The sequence below is a fragment of the Typha latifolia genome, chromosome 13, assembly GCF_019914945.1.
Source record: "Typha latifolia isolate L0001 chromosome 13, TyphaL0001v2, whole genome shotgun sequence".
NCBI classification, from domain to species: Eukaryota; Viridiplantae; Streptophyta; class Magnoliopsida; order Poales; family Typhaceae; genus Typha; species Typha latifolia.
Genome location: NC_133098.1, coordinates 1,685,739 through 1,703,738, shown reverse-complemented (window position 1 = coordinate 1,703,738; position 18,000 = coordinate 1,685,739). Strand labels below are relative to the sequence as shown.

The following is an 18,000-nucleotide window of genomic DNA, read 5'->3' as shown; positions in this document are numbered from 1 at the left end:
GTCTTAAGCCATAGTTCATCTCAGAAATAACTTTTTTCTTATTTTAAAATTTAACTTTTTATTCTAGAATAACAACTAAATATTATAATAATTTTATTCTTGAATACAAATACTATTTATTAAAATTATATTTTATATCGTACATTAACCTAAATTATTATGCTCTTATTCTAAAATATAAGTGAATATGAGAATAATTATTCTTGATTTTATTTTAAAAAATAACAAAGATAAATAGCTATTGAATTGACTTATTCTTAAAATTAAACGAGACCTTAATACAATAGTTTTGCAAATACCACCCCCCCCCCCCCCACGATATAATTTGCACACCGATTACATTCTGCATCACTACCTTAACCATCAGATATCGAACGGCTGGTGATTCTCTCGATGCTTGCTTTCCACCGTCTAGGGTTTCTCTGGAGCCCCCTCTTCTCCCGCTCTCTACTCATCGTCGTCGTTGTCGTCGCCGCTCCCAGATCATTGTAGTTCGATCCCGAACGGTAACCGAGCTCAAATCTTTTTATTCTCTGGATTTGTTATCGTTCAAGTAGTTCGATTTAATCGTTGTGTTTTCGTAGATTCTTCTTCGCTTTTCTCATTTTGCGATGAGCTCAGTAAGATTAAGTTAGGCTTCGCGATTTAGGTTGAATTATTTGATGGTCGATCGTTTTATTTCCGTTTCAGTGATCTGCTCTTTAATATGATAGAAACTAGCGTGTGCCCGTCTCTCAAAATTAGTGTCCTTTTATAAAGTTCAAATAGGGTAAAACCTTTGAAGTACATTTAAGTCAAAGATGCCATCTTTTGATCTCGATTTCTGTTTTCAGTGTTAACTGATAGAAACTTTTTATTTTAATTCTATTTCCAGCAGTTATTGTGGCAATACTGGTTAGTATTGAGGCTGCAATTACATGGTCCTTGGTTTTGCAAGTACAACTAGACACTACATTAGAGTTCTTCGAGAAATCAATAGATACCATTCGTCAACATTGAAGTTGCATCAGAATATCTTTTTGTGGAGAGCCATTTGCTCTAGCAGCATGTCTACTTCAGAGTTTAATGTTAACAACAGAGAATTTACGAACTTGAACGAGGTACCGGAAGCACCAGAGATCTTACCTTCTTGTGCGCAGTGTACATGCTCGTCAAGTGTTCAATCCACTCCGGACATTGAAAAGACGTATGTGCATCGAGTTTATGATGCCATTGCTCCACATTTTAGCTCTACTCGCTTTGCAAAATGGCCAAAAGTTGCTGGATTTTTGAACTCCTTGATACCAGGGTCTGTCATATTGGATGCAGGATGTGGTAATGGAAAGTACCTGGGCCTGAACCCTGATTGTTTTTACATAGGCTGCGACATAAGTCCGCCTCTTATTGATATTTGTGCAAGTAGAGGACATGAAGTAATGGTTGCAGATGCTGTCAACCTTCCCTATAGAGATAATTTTGGCGATGCGGCTATTTCAATTGCGGTATTACATCACCTTAGTACTGAAATGAGACGGAGGAAGGCCATAGAAGAGTTGATCCGGGTGGTTCAGAAGGGAGGTCTTGTTTTAATCACTGTTTGGGCTGTAGAACAAGAGGACAAATCATTGCTTGAAAAGTGGACTCCTCTTCTTCACAAGTATGATGAAGAGTGGGTAAAGAGCATTTATCCAGTTCGTAACCAATCGACAATCAAGTTGGAAAGCATTCCAGAGACAGAAGAAGATGTAACTCCCTTAAGCCAAATTCCTGATCAACTTAAAGCTGAACAAGAAGGATCAGAGGATAAGATAATTTTACCTGCCTCAGATTCTTCTCTCACTAATGGGCATAATAAAGCTCAGCAAGAGTATTTTGTTCCTTGGCACTTACCATTCCATCGTGCCGAAGTTAGTGGTGCGTCAGCTTCTGCTCTTGAAAATGGGCTTGCAAAGAAAGATGATAAGAAGGGGGCTGTGGTGTACAATCGATATTATCATGTCTTTGTTGAAGGCGAACTTCAGAGGTACATATTCTGGCTTCCTAAAAGTTTTGCTTAAAGAAAATTCAACTTTATATGTATTTTGCACATTCTGTTAATACATACGTCATGTGTAACAGTGTGGGAAGTTAAGCTTCTCCAGCTCAATGATCTAGAGTACCAGAGCTATTATGAGTAGAAAAAAAAGTCAAAAACAATTCTTTGTCCTCTTTTTATTGTTCTACAGGATCAACAACAACAGATCCTTTCATTTTGTTTAATATGAGAAGGCAATGTCAATGCCTTTACTTCATTAAACTCAATGTCGGTGCCTTCACTCGACTCTTTCATGTGTAATGCTTTTATATATCTCATAGATGTCGACATTTCATGCGACCCTATCATGGTAAGCTACTCTCTTATCTCTTTTACTTTGATTAGTAATTTCTCAATCATGGATCATATTAATTGCATCTATATAAGTTAACGATTGTTTAGGAAATGCCACTTAATTTTAGTACCTTAGTGAATAGTGACACATATATACTAGTCAGACCAGTAGTCACTATTACCTATATAATCGAAGAAGCCCTAAGTGTATATGCACTTCTTTATGCTTTTAGTTATTCTTCTAGAAGTTTATGTGCATCTTTTACCATTCTAGCAGTGGTTTGCATTTTTCTTGGTCATAACTCATTGGCTCTTTCTTCTTATCCTTTTCAGGTTGGTTTCTGGTATAGATAATACAGCTATAGTTGACCAGTTCTATGATAAGTCCAACTGGTGCATTGTTCTCAAGAAGATCTGAATGATGGGTGCACAATGTTGTTAGGCTTAACAACAGTCTTTTGAATTGGGATAAGCTAGAACTAAAGAGACTGTATCTCTTAAGCGCAAGTCAAGATGACTGTCAGTTCAAGGTTCATTCCTTGTGGTCCAGGTGCTGAGTTCCCTTCATCCTCCACTATATGTACAACTGCTCAGATGTTTGTAGCAAGGTGTTGGCATAGGAGATATCCTTCAGGTCAGACGCTTTACAAGATCATTCACTTGCAGCACTAGTAAAACTCTACTGTTGCTTCTGTTTTGAGGATGTGGAAATTTTTTATTCTTGCAGCTGGAGCAATCCAGGTGAATTCTGGTGCAGCCGAGGATAGAGGTCTGCCACGGAAACAATTTATTTTTAGGAAGAATTATTCTGCATGTTGTGCTAAATGAACAGGTGGCAATCTTGTTTGTATTCGTGGGCAATCGTTATGTTATTACCTGAGTTGTTACTTGGCTCCTCATAGGAGTTTAGGTTTCATTCTGTGAAACACCAGCTGTTAAGTTGATTAAAAGTTTATTTTCATCGCAAGGATTCGTTGTTTAGAGGACAATCTACTGCCGTTATAATAAGTACATGGATCACTAAACTTGGCTAAAGCTGACTTAGCCTATTTACTATTGTTTTTAATCAAAAGATTTTAGTTTATCTTTTGCATATATTTCTTCACTATGCCTACATATATGATAAAAAACTGTACTTTAGCCACGTAACATGGGAAAAAAAAAATCGCTGTGGATTCATATCGTTGGCTAACTATTACCAAAATTACGCCACGCAATCTACCATTTACTATTAGATTGTGGGACTAAAGAGAAGAAGTTGAAACACATTAGCAGTGTCGGCTTTTGGATAATATGTGAAAAGTTGAGGGCCCAAAGGGATATTAAGATTTCTGTAGAGTCCTATGGAATTTCCTTCAGAATGATGTGAATATCCAACTTCCCAGCAAGTAGCATCCAACGATTGATAAGTCCTCGCTGTAATACACTTCGTAATCAGTTTAGGCTACAATTTTAAGCAGGAACAAACCACCGGGATAATGATGCTCAAGTGATTAAAGAGCTTTATCCGATGTGTGTTCAAATAAAATATTCATAATCTCAACTGTACCGGTTTAATAAAAGAATTTCACTTCTCACTCGAACAGAACCCAAAAATAAAAAAGAAAAAAAAAAGGAAAAAGAAGAAGAAGAAAGCAATCTAATCAGTACAAACTACAAAAAGAGAGAGCATCCACTGATGATGATGCAGGATGGATGGTAGACGCAAATACCGTCATAAAGATCTGAGTTCATTACAGAGGATCATACGACAAGCATTAAGTAACAAGAAATTACAAATGCCAAGCAGATGCAAATAGCTAAAAATTGAATCCGGTGTATACAACACGAAAGAAATTGGAAGCTATGACTAACAGTTCAGACCCCAGTCATAGCGCTGGTAGGTCACTCTCAACTGGGTGTTTGCAAGCAGCTCCAGAAGCTCCTCTGATTTCGCTGGCTCCAGATAATTGGCTGCATGCTTCAAGACCTCTATCTCATTCTTGCCAAAATCACTGCTATACCTAGAATAGGAAGTACAAGGAACAAAAGTTAGTGCCGAAAGATATTTTCTTGGAAGTTTGTAGAATAAGAAATTTTTTATTATAGTAGAAATCTCTTTATACTAATATAACACGTAAACAACCATTTATTGATACCTACTTCTCTCTTCTCTTCTATCTAATATTTTTATATATGCTAATTACTATTCTATCCTTAAAAAAACATCACTTTATTTAACTATCATTTCAATTATGTTTTAATTTTCTCTTCTCATTATCCATCCATTAATAAAGAATATTTTAATCATTTATCGAACTATCATTTTAATTTTATATCGCATTAAATATAAATATTACATCCTATACTAATTTATTAAGAAAAAAACAACATAATAACTTATACCAATATAACAAGTATAAAACTAATTCTATAGTGAACGGTCCCCTTAATTAGACTAGGATTTACTATCATTGACATGTTCTGTGCAATCGTTACAAGAAATTTAAAATTCCGAGGTCTATATAACGTTAAAAACTTACAGACATGAAAGAAAAGTTCTACCAAACATGAAGAACGTCTTACCATCCTAACATCTTGCTTACAGATGCGATCTTGGTTTCAACATCAATAATCAGTCCTCCATTCCTCAGAAAATAACGTGCAGCCTCCATCAGTTCCTTGTCAATATTTCCTGGTGAGTAACATCGAAGTGCAGGACCAGATCTGGTCCCACTCACCAAAGCAAAGTGAACCAATGGTTCGGGATATGGGAGAGCCACCTGTGGAAAATCAAAAGAATGTTAATAATGATCTGTAGAATTTTGGTGAAATTGAAAAATAAATTTCATCTCCCTTATATTACTAGCAACAGATCCTGCTTACTCCTAATACAAAGTAGGCTGGTTTCGGAACCCACTAATGATAAAACATTAAAAGGGAACTATGTCCCACCAATGATAAAACATCAATAGGGAGGAATGTCTGTGACTGCAAACCAAGAAGGAACTTAATCAGGGACATCTAAATTACATACATAAAAGATGATAGTCTCTCTACTCTGAAACCAACCAACCTAGCAAATTCAACCTTGTGAGCTCAAAATCCACCAGTGCTCACACAACCATTTCCAAGTCTGATTTACCAGAACATCCTCTTGGAGGATATTGATCTAAAATCCCAAATTCTGATTGGTGCCTATTTAATAGAGATATGATGCTAGGTTTAGTTTTTTTATTTTATTATTTTTTTCTTTGCAAGGATCAGTCATTTAGGTCCAATTGGAAGCTTGATCATATGTGACATTAATGTTCCTTGCTAATACTATAAACCCTCTTATGCATGATGCATGCAAAAAAGCAAATGAAACCATTTCTCATGCATTATGAGTGACACTATTAAGTTAGCATCACTAATTGATTATAACTCCTGGGAATGAAAAAAAGAAAAACAAAAAGAAAAAGAGAGCACCATAAATGTTCTGATATGAGGATAATTGTTTAATTGATATTGAAGACTTTCTAGTCCAATATTTCTAGATAAGATGACGAATACCAAAAATGGATATCCAGCATAACTTTACATAAGTCCTCAGTTCTACTCATATGTTGTACTAAAATTATATCTTAATACATTCATTTCTACTACTGACATGTAGAACACACTACTAAAGCTTATTTTTTGCAGGCCACTTCAAAGCTTCTTTTCATATATCGGAAATTTGGAATACAAATTTTAAACAAAAAGACATGTATAATCTTTTCCATATATAAAGGGAAAACTTTTAGTTTAACAGAATAAAAGATTTCCAAAGATAAGGGGAACTTAGAAAAAGAATAATTTTGCACCTTGGAACGTTTGTCTCTTGGTCCAAAAGGCTTGGTAATATTGTAAGGAGGCCTTTGGTTGCCCCGTAATATGCCATTTTGGATGGCTGAAAGTGAATAGGGGTATCCACCAATTACATACTTAAAATCTCCAAAATACTTTCTCCTGTCCAAAGCTCCAGCAGGATAACCCCATGTTAATATTGCATGGATTGCCATCATGTTATAGAGATTTATGAAGAATGCAAGCTTCTCTTCCCGTGAAAAATCATCCAACTCCACCCTTTGAAGTTCCTCAGTTATTCTGATATACCTATACAACAGCAGAAGACTAATCCATCGCTTGCCCAAACTCAAAAAAGTTACACCAAGATCTCATTCACATGACAGCAAGCTATATCTACAAATTTTGATAGATATAATTAAAATGATACTAACAGGAAAGGGAAAATGATAGACCCAAGACAAACCCTTTTTTTTATTTAGAAAAGCCCGAAGGCTCAGTTTCATTACGAAATAGCTGGTACCCTGTCGTTGCCAAATATCAGTCACCACAAGTATAGTAAAAAATCAAACTATTATAAAGCCCCTGCACACATCCAAAAACTATAACCTATTAAGGTATAGTATCAACTTACTAATATCTACACCAGCAAAACAAAGAAAGCCCAGCCAGGACCAAAACAAGATGAAACTTCCTCAAAGTCATTAAAACAATAATATACTATACTAGTTAGAATGCAATAAGTGTACCAAGTCAGCTATTTCAACCATATAAACAAAAACATATTCCAAATTCAGATAGAGTGTGAAAGATATGCATCATTTAAACACCAAAACTGACCACTTCAGTTACTTCACAGCAAAATGTATCAGCATAGGTAAGAAAGAGGAAGATGTAGAAAGTTCAGCATTCTATAAAATCATAGACATTCTTTCCGTATGAAATAGTTGCTAACCTTTTAAATTCCTCACTATCATGGATGCTTTTGTAGTCAACATGCCTGCCATCTTCAGATACATATGCTTCAATAATAGCATAAGATAACACTCGTAATCTTGAAGCTATCTCAACAACAGGCTTAGGTTTAACATCAATGGTGCCTCTGGGGATATTGTAGCACTGAGCCATTATGATGGGATCATGCTCCAGGAAGCGATATACATGATTTCCATCTTCAAATAAATCCTCACTGCATTACCGTAAGTATTTATAAAAAACAACACTTTATTTGAACTAGTAGGATAAAATTGAAAGAACAATGTTAGATGATATATGAATGCTTACTCCAGAACATGTCGGAAAAAGTGTTTGCTTGCAAGCTTCTTTCCAAACTCCACCGCCTGCATTCACAGCAAGAAATGCAGAAAAAGAATAATTTGCTAATGTGCAAATCAATTCATTGAGTTATTACATTTGTTTGTAAGAGTACTCATCTGGTGTCTTTAAATACTATAACAATTAAAATTGAGAAAATCTGCGGATCATCAAAATATCATCTTTAGTAAATACTATATTTCCTATCTTGGAATAAATAATCAGATATCAAGTGGAGCACACTAAATGACTCAGGTATGCGCATGAATGAAATTAACATCATGGTAATATGATCTATAAACAAAGAAAGGAGACGCTATTTTAGTGGTGAAAAGCACAACCATATGTTCAGAAAGTGATACATGCGTATCTCATACCCTCTGACCATGGGATGTGGAGATGAAATCTTGAAATCTTTATTCTGTGAGCAGCAGCTGATAAAGGTGAACAGGAAAAGAGAACTAGCAATAGGAGTTGCCAATCATATGCTAGACACTAGGCAGCAATCCTGAGAACCATGTCTTTCATATACTTCTAGATTGAATGAAAAAACATGAAACTATGTAAGTGCTCATTAAATCACTGTCTTGATGGGCAACTTACCTCATCTCTTTCCAGATACTGATCCTCTGCCAAGAAATCCACAGCTTCGGATCCAAGAAAACAATTGCTAAACCTTCTCATCTTGTAAAATCGATCCTTAGGTATGACTGACTCTTTCATCTTTCTGACAATGGTTGCCAACTCATCAATTATTCCACTACCGGACTCATCGTCTTCGCCAGGTAATGGTGGTGAAGGAGCTGCAGGTGAGGGCTGCCCGTTAAAAAGATTAGTAATCCTCTCACCAAGATTCCCAGAATGCTCCATTGCCTTGAGATCACTTAGCCCTCCAACAAGGAAATCATCGAAATATACCTTCGGAACAGAAGAAGATCCAGTATTCTTCTCCAGCTCCAGCTTTCTACTAGGAAAGATGTCAATGTTGATTTCAACAAATGCAAGTCTTTTCTGATGCATAAAAGACCTAATCATTTTGCAATCTTGACATCCCAACCTTGTGTATATTATAATCTTCTTCATAGTTGGTTGTCCAGATGAACTTTCAATATACACATGCTCTGCTTGCTTGGCTTCAACTGGTTTATCTATATCCCGTCCGATCTTAATAAAATTTAGAGGATTCCATGTTGATCGCTCCTCAGATCTCTGTTGAGTCTCTTTCAATTTTGATTCATTAATTGATTCCTTTTCCTCAATATTACCAGTTAACGAACCATCGTGCTTCTCATTGATGTCAGGGAAATCCTCTTCGTCCTTCTTGCCTGAGAGTCGGCGAAGAACAGTTGAAACTGCAATGGCCCCCTTTTCCTTAACAAAATTCTTTATGGCCACAGCTTTATCAGGCCAAGCAGATGCATGATCTTCCAAGTAAAACTCCAAAGAGTGGCTCAATGAACTGTCGACTTCCATTTCAGGAGCCTCTGTTCCATCAAAAACAGGGTCCTCGGTCTTTTCTTCAGCAAGAATTTCCTCGGGCTGGTTTATATTTTTCGGAGAGTCTAAAGACATGCTTTCATTCACCTGCTGAGTTATGACTTCAGTTTGAGTCCCGCTCTCAAGCACCTGCTGTTTCAAACCATCAGCTTCAATCTCACTATGAGGCTTCAATGCTTCTTCTTTAACAGTTAACATTTCTATCTTGCTTGAGAAGCCATCTTCAACTTTCTCTAGAGAATTGCCGGGTTTGTCCAAGGAACTCTCTGAAATGGATACACTGACCAAATTCTTCTCATCCTTATCTCCACTCTCCATGGTAGAAGACAAAGTTACCAAATAATTCTGGCCAAATTAGGCTTCTAATCAACGTTCAAAAGATAATCCTGTAAAGCAGAAAACACAAATAGTACTCAAGTAAAACACGATGGCAATATAGCAACTTTAACATCCAACTAAGAATGACGTACAGCTTAAAAACAACAATTAAAAATCCAGAAAATCTCAGGATGCATGTCAACTATGTGGTTGTAAGCACAGTCCATCCTACTCCAATTAGCGGATGCTGAGTCCCAAGCTAATCCTATAAAACCCAATAAAAAGTTATTTTGGCATAAAATAAGTGCGAATAAGATCACAAATGTAGCAGTGCACTACAAAGTCAAAGAACCTCACAATCGCTAAAAACTCAGAAACGTGTACAAGATACACAAATCCTGCTGTTTATTGGCACTAACTTCCAGATCGAGATTGTCACAATACAAATACCTATAAAATGGAGATTAACATAAATACCTAGCAAAATGCAGCACTAACAACACATCGGAAACCAAGCCACACAAGATATTCCAGCTCTTAAACCAGCATGAACGAAAATAGAGATCAAGATACGATACCACGCACCAGTCGAAGCCTGCAGTCGGAAAAGATCGGTCAAATCGACGAGTTCCTACCGCATTTAATCCAATACACGATGATCTCCTCAAGAGAGTAATAACAAAAGCGAAGTCGCACGAAATTGGGTAAGTGATTCGAGAAAGAGATCGATCTGCACGTACGGATCTCGACAAATAAAGGTTCGATCGACCACTCGCTCGATCAATCGATAAAGCGGAGGCGGCGAGGGATAGTAGAAGAGACGAAAGGGGAGAGAAGCTTCGAAGAGACGAAGACTAGTTAAGCGGGAACAATGGGCGAGAGAAACCGATGGGGTCCTCTTTCTACAGCGGACCCGCATCATATTCCTATTAATTTCCAAGGATTCTTTCATTTAGCACCCTATCTGATATGGGGATAATTTACAATTAAAACCTCATTTTCATATAAATCTTTTTATTTATTTACCTTCTTGAAACCATTTTATTTTTATTAAAAAACTGATAGTAAAATAATTATTCCATATATCATATTAATATTATTAGGAGTCACGAGATTTTTTATAGTTTAGAAATTCAATATATACAGTTTGACAAAAATAAGAAGAGTCTTAATTTAATTATTCCTTCCAGCTAAATCATTTATTAGAAGTTGATGCAGTATTTTTTTTTTTCTTCTGTTCCACGGATATATTTAGCCTAATTCTTTTGAAGCAAACAAAATATTGTAGATCGACCAGTAAATTTTGGGAGAAAATTTTGTCTCATAGCATCAGATCAGGGGCTAATTGGTTGGAACCGTTTAATAGTCCACTGGCCCAAGAGGCCCAAGAACCCTTATGACCCATATATAAGTCAGCAAATATTAACATAATTCTGGGTAAGTATCTATATAAATTAATAATAGTGGTAATAATAAGAATAATAATATACTATAATATAATAAGATAGTTTGACCAAGTTTTCTCTAATTTAGATAAAACTACTCATACATAGAAACCAACGCTGCTGTAAAGAGGTGGATGATACCAGAGTTACGAGAGAGAGAAGAAAAAAAAGTGCTCCAAAAGAACGAGAGACAACTGAAGAAACTGCACGAACGCACGCACGCATGCATCCATGCACAAAAGAAGGGCTCTACTTCTTCCTCTTCTTTGGGGGTGGCAGAGACTCTTCCTCTTCCTCTTCCTCATCCTCCTCCTCCTCCTCGTTCTCCTGCTCATCCTCTTCGTCCACCGCCTCTTCCTCGTCACCACCATCATCGTCATCCCCATCGTCGTCGTCATCGTCGTCGTCACCTTCCTCATCATCCTCAGGTTCTTCCTCCTCCTCCTCCTCCTCTCCGTTCTCTTCGCCACCGGCATTACCGCCGGGGTTATTCTCGCCGTTGTTGTTGTTATTGTTATTGTTATTGGGGTTCTCGTACCCCTCTCCTTCCTGCTCCGAGAGCTCCTCTTCGCCCTCCCCGAAGTCGCCGTCGTCTTCCCCGTCGCCGTCGTCGTCGTCGCCGTCTTCTTCTTCAGCATCGATAGGCTCAGATTCCGAGCTCTTCCTTTTAGCAATGCCGATCTAATGCCACGTAATATGCAAACAAAAGAAAAGGAACAAGTCAAGACAACGTGGAGCATATCACGAGACGAGCACGAGGGAGAAGTCACGTGACACACCCCAAGGAGATATTTTTCGGGCAGATTGAATATTAGAAGATAATTTAAGGGCGAATATTCGATTTTTTTTATATTTTGTTTTGGCGAATATTCGGAATGCTTAGCTCCACCCACAAACAATGCTTTTATCCAAAGTGGGATCTGGCCACGGAACTTGAAATTCGAAGAGAAAACCGTAGTTTAATCCGGCCTGAGTTCCGGCACCGGACCCCACCAAGCGCAAAGTAGCGGGGATCCCTCCAGACGACAAGCTTTACCGTTGAGAGTTTATTTATTTATTTATTCCTATGCGAGAAAGGGGGAGAAAGTAATACCGGCGGTGGGAGGTGAGATTTGGTGACGGTGGCGGCGGCGCAGCCGAGGGACTCGCCGGCGCAGTTTAACGGTGGCCAAGGGAGCAATTCCGCCGGCATCAAGGTCTCCATTTCGATGGCTTGGATGGAGCCTGGGGAGAGAGAGGAGGTGGGAGATGGAAGGGGCGTCAGATATTGGATTAAAAATTACTTTTAGTTTTCGAAGAATAATCTGAAGAACCTTTAAGAACTACAACATTTAACAAGAAACCCCACCTTTTACTTTAGAAGAAGTCCAAATTCTAGTGCACAGAGGAATATTAGCACACGTAAACCGTAAAATTAACAACTCCAGTCAGATTTAAGGATCCAAAATCCCATATTTACGAATGAAATGGAGAAAAAAAAGGACCCCAGAGAGAGAAAAAGAGAGACCGGATTTGAGTGAGAAAAATGCACAAAAAGACCGAAAAAATGGAACTTTTGAGCAAATAAAGGCCAGGGGAGGTACCTGGAAGGGAGATCCGAGCAGAGAACGAGCGGATCTTGGCAATTTCAGACACTAAGCCGAGCTCGAGCAGGCTAGCAAAGCGTAGGCTCTCATCGCGGACCTTTCGATCTCAAACCTTTTTACCTCGATCAAAGTGGCAAAAGAACGAAACCAAGGAAGAGGATAGAGAGAGAGAGAGAGAGAGAGAGAGAGAGAGAGAGAGAGAGAGAGAGAGAGAGAGAGAGAGAGAGGTGAGAGCACGGGCAGTTCGGGCAGGGCCGGGCAGAGGAAAAGCTAGGCTTACTGCCCGTAGAAATAGGACGGGGGGGAGGGACAGATAAGGAATTAGGTTAAAAGCGGTATAATGCTTATCGGATTAGGGCTTAAGTGCTCACGATTACTCTCGTTAAGCCAAGAGATCGCACTAGGCTTCCTTTAACACGGGAAGCAGATCGTCTGCAAATGCCAAATGCAGGAAATCCATCAGAAAAGGACTCACCTTATCTATACGCCTGAGGAGCTGCAGCAAGTTTATGCGGTTATGGATGCAGGCTATCAACTACCCCTTATCTCTCGGGTGGGGCCCACCGTTGTAGCCAATCAATTACCATAGTGGGTGGGAAATGGGAATAGGATTCTTGCATATAACCACGGTTGAGGTGCGTGGTTAACTGCAGTTGGTTGGGTTTGTTGGCTTTCGACAAGAAATATAAGCCACTGCCCTAAAGAGATATTTATTAGGATCTTGTCACCAACTACCTCTTCTAGTTTTGGTCACTGATTGAACAAGACCCCGTGTATTGACCTTGCGAAGGCTTTTGTAATTTAATCACATTTTATTTTGTTCTAGCATATAAAACTGACTAAGTATATCGTACACACAATTTACATAAAATACACACTAGAGTATATTATTATAAATTATTAATTTAAATAAATTAAATTACAAAATCTGACCAGGACTATATCATCAGTAGTTCATGTCATATGCGATACTTTATTACCAGATAATTACAATGGCTTAGAGATGTAAAACAGGCAAATGCATTCTCTTACACAAGTTAGCATGTTAACAATTTTGGATGCATTGGCAAATGAGCAAAGCGGCCAAAAAGAGTAGTCTATAATACACGTTGGTTGATCGACAGATGGCTGGTGAGGGTATTGCAGTTAGAGAGATGTCAGGGGAATAAACTGAAGGGGAAGAAATCAGACTGATTTCTAAACAACAGTTCAACTAATCTTAATGTGCAAAAGTGAACCTTGAAGCATATTCTGTCTCTTTAGGCATGCAAATTGAGCATCAACTATTATGACCATCCCCCAGTTCATCTAGGCAAAAGAACATTTCAATGGCTCGAATTCGCATTAGATTCCAGCCAAACAGTTCAAATGATGGAAATGCTGATTGTGATATAACTATGATTGATATGTCTCAAGGTTCCAAAAAAAGAATCTGGAGGCATGCCACTGTGTCGGTAATACGAGTGACTTGGATCAAAGCGAGATTGCACGAAATTAGCAGGCAATCTAGTAGGACAACAAAAAACAACAATTGTAGATCATCATATCAAGTAGTTTATGAATTTCTCATGGAAAAGTTACCTGAAAATGGGAACTGATTTTTCCCAACTTCATCTAACCCATTTTAATCAAACTGACGCAATGTCTTAAAGGTCAAAGGCATTAGAAAGGTGGATGGATGACCTGTAGTGCCTAGGCTCCAGGGAACTATGTGGAAATCTTAGAAGTCAAGGAAGATTAATAGTTTGCAATTTAAGGAAACAACAAAGATGATGGGAAGTCAAAAACAATATGTGAAGCCACTAAATTACGTCCAACATTTACCAAAATGTCCAACTATTATGGAATCCAAAGACTAATGATGCTAAGAGAGCTCACCCAGGTGCCCTGAGCAACAAACACCTTCGGAAGACCTGCCTAAGGGTGCTTAGGTTCCAAGGCACCCATTTTAGGACAAGGAAATAGCAGGTAAAAGGAACGACTCCATACCATAAGCACTAAGCCGTAAGCCATGATAATGTAGTGGTACTTACCATTGGAACATTTAGAATCATATTGGTACATTAATCCTTGCCTCCATGTACTTCCGCAATTTGATTTTCTTGCCAGAATATGTTAAATTTTCATTGGTCCCCTAAATATATCACAATCTGCACAAAATATCACTTTCACTTCAAAGGACTCATGACAAGAACACCCAATCCACTATTTTATCAGGTTTGTCTAATCTATAGCTGAGCATGCCTACTTGATTACCTGGTAATAGCAGTGTCTCTTAAAGTTTTCTTTCATCAATCATCATGAGACCAAATGATTAGATCTGTCACATGTAAAGCAAATGAGGACCCACTTATGAACTTTAGATCAGCATGTCTACTTAGACCCAGCAAATTTCATATTAGAACTTATCAATTGCATCCTTAAATCCTAATTTAACGTCCAACAATGGTCATCAACTATAATAGCCTAGAAATATAAACTAATGGATGGCCATCAATTATAATAGCCTACAAAATAACAACTAAATAGAACCCTGGAACTGATAAAAGCAGCAAATATTGGAGTGGAGTTGACAAACACAGCAACTCTGTTTCTTCTCTCAGATGAAGTTCTACACTCTACGTCTCTACCCAAACAATTTAGGTAACAGCTGAATAATACATACCCAATATGCGATAACAACTGTGGTAAAAGATTTGTTCTCAATTATCAGAAAAAGCATGAAATATTAGGTCTGATTTTAATGCCAAAGAAAAGAAAACATTCAATTGTCCAAGCTGAATCTTCCTAGGGGGACACTCTTTTATCTATTTCTTCAACTCCTAGAAACAATTTATGAAGCACAGCTTGATCAAAAGAACAGGAAGAAAAGAAGACATTCATTTGCATAATACAGGTGAGATGCAACAACAAGCACCTCTTCTTGGAATGTTCAAAGAAAGGATGGCATCGCAACTATTCATCTCATTGAAGATTAATAATTCTTATCTCTGTTAAATCACTTGATCCCTCAAAGTTCTACATCATGCAATGTGGTTGAATCCACAGATAGATCAGTATAATAATGTTATTGACCAAAGAACTCTAACAAAAACAGGATAGCTCGATAACATTATAAACTAACACTAGAAGCAAGGATAGTATCAAGGATTGCCAATGAATTCCACAATGACTCCAGAAAGCCAAAAGCTATTGGCGTATTATAGATGCTCAGAAATCAGAAAAAGAACCTATTAACACCGACCAAACTGAAAGGCAAAGCATGAGTAATCATGGAGCAATAAAAAGATCCATTAACATGTGTGCAGAAGAGAAATCACATCTCGCAATCCAGATAGGTACCATGTCACAGTGTACCAAAATGTAGCTTTTGCAAACAAAGACGCCATATTAGAATGAACACTCAGGAAGCAGAGTTCTTTCAGGAGAGAGTAGAGTACCTCAGTAAAGCTTTCCATCAAGCCCTAGAAATGATTGTTATGTAGAATTTTGACAACCTCAAGAAATGAACCAGCTTCTCCTATAGTCTAATTAACAATATGTAATTGTGATGACATAAACAATTCATTAAGCTCTCACGAAATACGCCCGAACAGGAGTAAAGAAAACACAAAGACCATATAAGAGAAAGATCACTAACAAGCATATCAATATCCGTCACATAGAACCAGCTGATGAGATTGCAAAGAACATAAGAGAGCACAACAAATAGTTAAAATCCGAATTCCATACATCCATAAAAGCCGATAAACCCACATAAAAAGAAGTTCCTTTCACGAACAACTTGATGCATTGGAACGCTTTCTCAACATCGAGAGTGCCAACAGAGATTCAAAAGCCATCTGATCTTGAAACCACACGATTTAACCACGAGCAATATCGAACTAAAACAAAGGAAACACCAATCAGATATGTAATTGGAAGAAGAAAAAAAATCATCAAGAAGCGGTTATATTATCTTTTAATGATCTAAATTAAGAGATCAGAAACAAGGAACAGTAAAAAAAGTTCATATACCTAGTGCTGCCCATATCCACCCAGGGAGCCAACAGGTGGCCTTGGCATCTGCCCCTGTCCCACAGGCCCGCCTTGATAAAGACCAGCACCACCTCCAGAGCTTCCCTGCTGAGACACCGGCTGCGTCCCCTGGATACCAGGAGGACCCTGAAACCCTGGAGGCCCTTGGAACCCGGGAGGACCTTGGAAACCTGGAGGCCCCTGGAACCCTGCATTCTGGTAACCCATGCTCCCCATCCCAAAACCCTGCACCGGTGACGCCTGAGTGACCGCCGAAGGGGCAACATTCGGCTGGGCCCCTGCACCCAATGCTGCAGCTGCAAAAGCAGGGTTAAGTGATGACGCAAGCATGGCAGGCGTGATCCCAAAAGCGGCCAAATTCTGCCCAGCCGCTGCCAGCATCGCAAGTGCTGCAGCATTCGGCTGCATCCCCTGCCCAAAGCCTTGCGGCCCGCCCATACCAAGAAGACCCTGCCCCAGGAAAGCAGCTTGCTGCGCTAATCCAACATCTGGTGCTACACCACCCATTCCAGCCCCGTTAAAAGCTCCCACAGTCGGCGGCACACTCATAGCAGCTGCAGCTGCATTAGGAGGATTCGGCGCACCCCCCATCTTAGTCCTACTATCTGTGGCCTTCTGGCACTGGAGCAAATGGCCCTCAAAGTTCTTGATAGGCTCTTCGAGCGCTTTGCGAGCTCCCTCCACCGTCTTGTACACGAAAAGTGCAAACCCCTTGGGCTTCCCGGTCTGGCGATCAAACCCTATCGGCCCCTCCTCGATCTCTCCGTACTTGGCGAAGAAGTTATACAGCCGGCCAACGTCTACATCTGTATGCACGTTACCAACATAGATCTTCCTAGGGAGGTTATCAGCGTAGTTAGGATTAGGGTTAGGGTTATGGTGGGTGGTGGGATTAGGGCTAGGATTAGGGTTATGCTGCTGGTGTGCAGAGGGACCGGCAGAGGCGAGCTGGCACGCAGTCATGCGGTTGTCGATGAGCTTCTGGGGATCACGGAGGGCACTGCGAGCAGAGCGGCGGTGGCGGAAGAGGACGAAGCCGTAGCCCTTCGATCGGCCGGAGGGCTTGTCGACGACCACGCGGCAGTCGTCGATCTCGCCGTACCGTGCGAAGGCGGCGCGGAGGCCGTCGGAGGTGGTGTCCCACCCAAGACCGTGGACGAAGAGCTTTCGATGAGCAGGATCGACGTCGGCGGCCCGCCGGATCTCGTCGAGAGTCTCAAAATCGCGGGCCGCGGCGGATCGGAGGAGGGAGACGAGTTGATCGCGTGAGAGAGGATCGAGGAGCTTTCCCACGTCCTCCTCCTCCTCCTCCTCGTCGTCGTCATCCTCTTCGGCTTCGTTCAATGCGGAGTTCGGCGGGGCCGCCGCCGGCGAGGTGTCGTCGTCGGGGACAGGGAAGTAGATGGTTTGGCGCAGGGGTTTGGGGTCGGAGGAGGATGAATCGTGATGGTTGGGAGCGATGAGTTCGTCTTCTTGATCTACCTTGCGCTTCTTGGTCGCCATGGAATCGTCTCTAGGGTTTGCTAGGGGGTTTTAGGTGTTCGTCGGAGCACAGGCACAGCGGAGGGAAGAGAGGAAAATAAAATGAAGAGAAATTTAGGCCTAAATAGTACAAGGTTAGGCTGGAAATATACAAAAGCCCGCC

The 18,000-nt window shown here is 39.7% G+C and overlaps 4 protein-coding genes across 8 annotated transcripts; 1 reads left to right on the top strand and 3 right to left on the bottom strand.

The window, feature by feature from the left end:
- Positions 1-265: 265 nt before the first annotated feature.
- LOC140799513 (tRNA (carboxymethyluridine(34)-5-O)-methyltransferase) lies at positions 266-3,400 on the top strand. Of its 2 annotated transcripts, none has more exons than XM_073153845.1 (4): positions 266-506; positions 875-2,002; positions 2,681-2,981; positions 3,075-3,400. In XM_073153845.1, the coding sequence occupies exons 2-3, from the start codon at positions 918-920 to the stop codon at positions 2,763-2,765; spliced, it is 1,170 nt and encodes a 389-aa protein (XP_073009946.1). In that variant the 5' UTR covers positions 266-506; positions 875-917; the 3' UTR covers positions 2,766-2,981; positions 3,075-3,400. The 2 variants fall into 2 exon arrangements, with proteins under 2 accessions (XP_073009946.1, XP_073009947.1); XM_073153846.1 differs by having other exon boundaries at positions 328-506; positions 878-2,002.
- A 641-nt stretch (positions 3,401-4,041) lies between these two features.
- LOC140799977 (uncharacterized) lies at positions 4,042-10,117 on the bottom strand. 4 transcript variants are annotated; one of them, XM_073154579.1, is made up of 9 exons: positions 9,872-10,117; positions 9,644-9,736; positions 9,439-9,551; positions 8,075-9,354; positions 7,442-7,497; positions 7,113-7,346; positions 6,175-6,466; positions 4,913-5,109; positions 4,042-4,350 (listed from the first exon to the last, which is right to left on the bottom strand). In XM_073154579.1, the coding sequence occupies exons 4-9, from the start codon at positions 9,284-9,286 to the stop codon at positions 4,197-4,199; spliced, it is 2,145 nt and encodes a 714-aa protein (XP_073010680.1). In that variant the 5' UTR covers positions 9,287-9,354; positions 9,439-9,551; positions 9,644-9,736; positions 9,872-10,117; the 3' UTR covers positions 4,042-4,196. The 4 variants fall into 4 exon arrangements, with proteins under 4 accessions (XP_073010680.1, XP_073010681.1, XP_073010683.1 ...); XM_073154580.1 differs by lacking the exon at positions 9,644-9,736 and having other exon boundaries at positions 9,872-10,012; XM_073154582.1 differs by lacking the exons at positions 9,644-9,736; positions 9,872-10,117 and adding an exon at positions 9,764-9,782.
- Positions 10,118-10,794: 677 nt separating this feature from the next.
- On the bottom strand, positions 10,795-12,766 carry LOC140799981 (uncharacterized). The gene is made up of 3 exons (XM_073154586.1): positions 12,315-12,766; positions 11,825-11,955; positions 10,795-11,412 (listed from the first exon to the last, which is right to left on the bottom strand). Exons 2-3 carry the CDS (start codon positions 11,933-11,935, stop codon positions 10,981-10,983), a joined length of 543 nt encoding a protein of 180 aa, XP_073010687.1. The 5' UTR covers positions 11,936-11,955; positions 12,315-12,766; the 3' UTR covers positions 10,795-10,980.
- A 3,172-nt stretch (positions 12,767-15,938) lies between these two features.
- Positions 15,939-17,959, bottom strand: LOC140799979 (uncharacterized). The gene is made up of 2 exons (XM_073154583.1): positions 16,335-17,959; positions 15,939-16,201 (listed from the first exon to the last, which is right to left on the bottom strand). The coding sequence occupies exon 1, from the start codon at positions 17,856-17,858 to the stop codon at positions 16,335-16,337; it is 1,524 nt and encodes a 507-aa protein (XP_073010684.1). The 5' UTR covers positions 17,859-17,959; the 3' UTR covers positions 15,939-16,201.
- Positions 17,960-18,000: the final 41 nt, after the last annotated feature.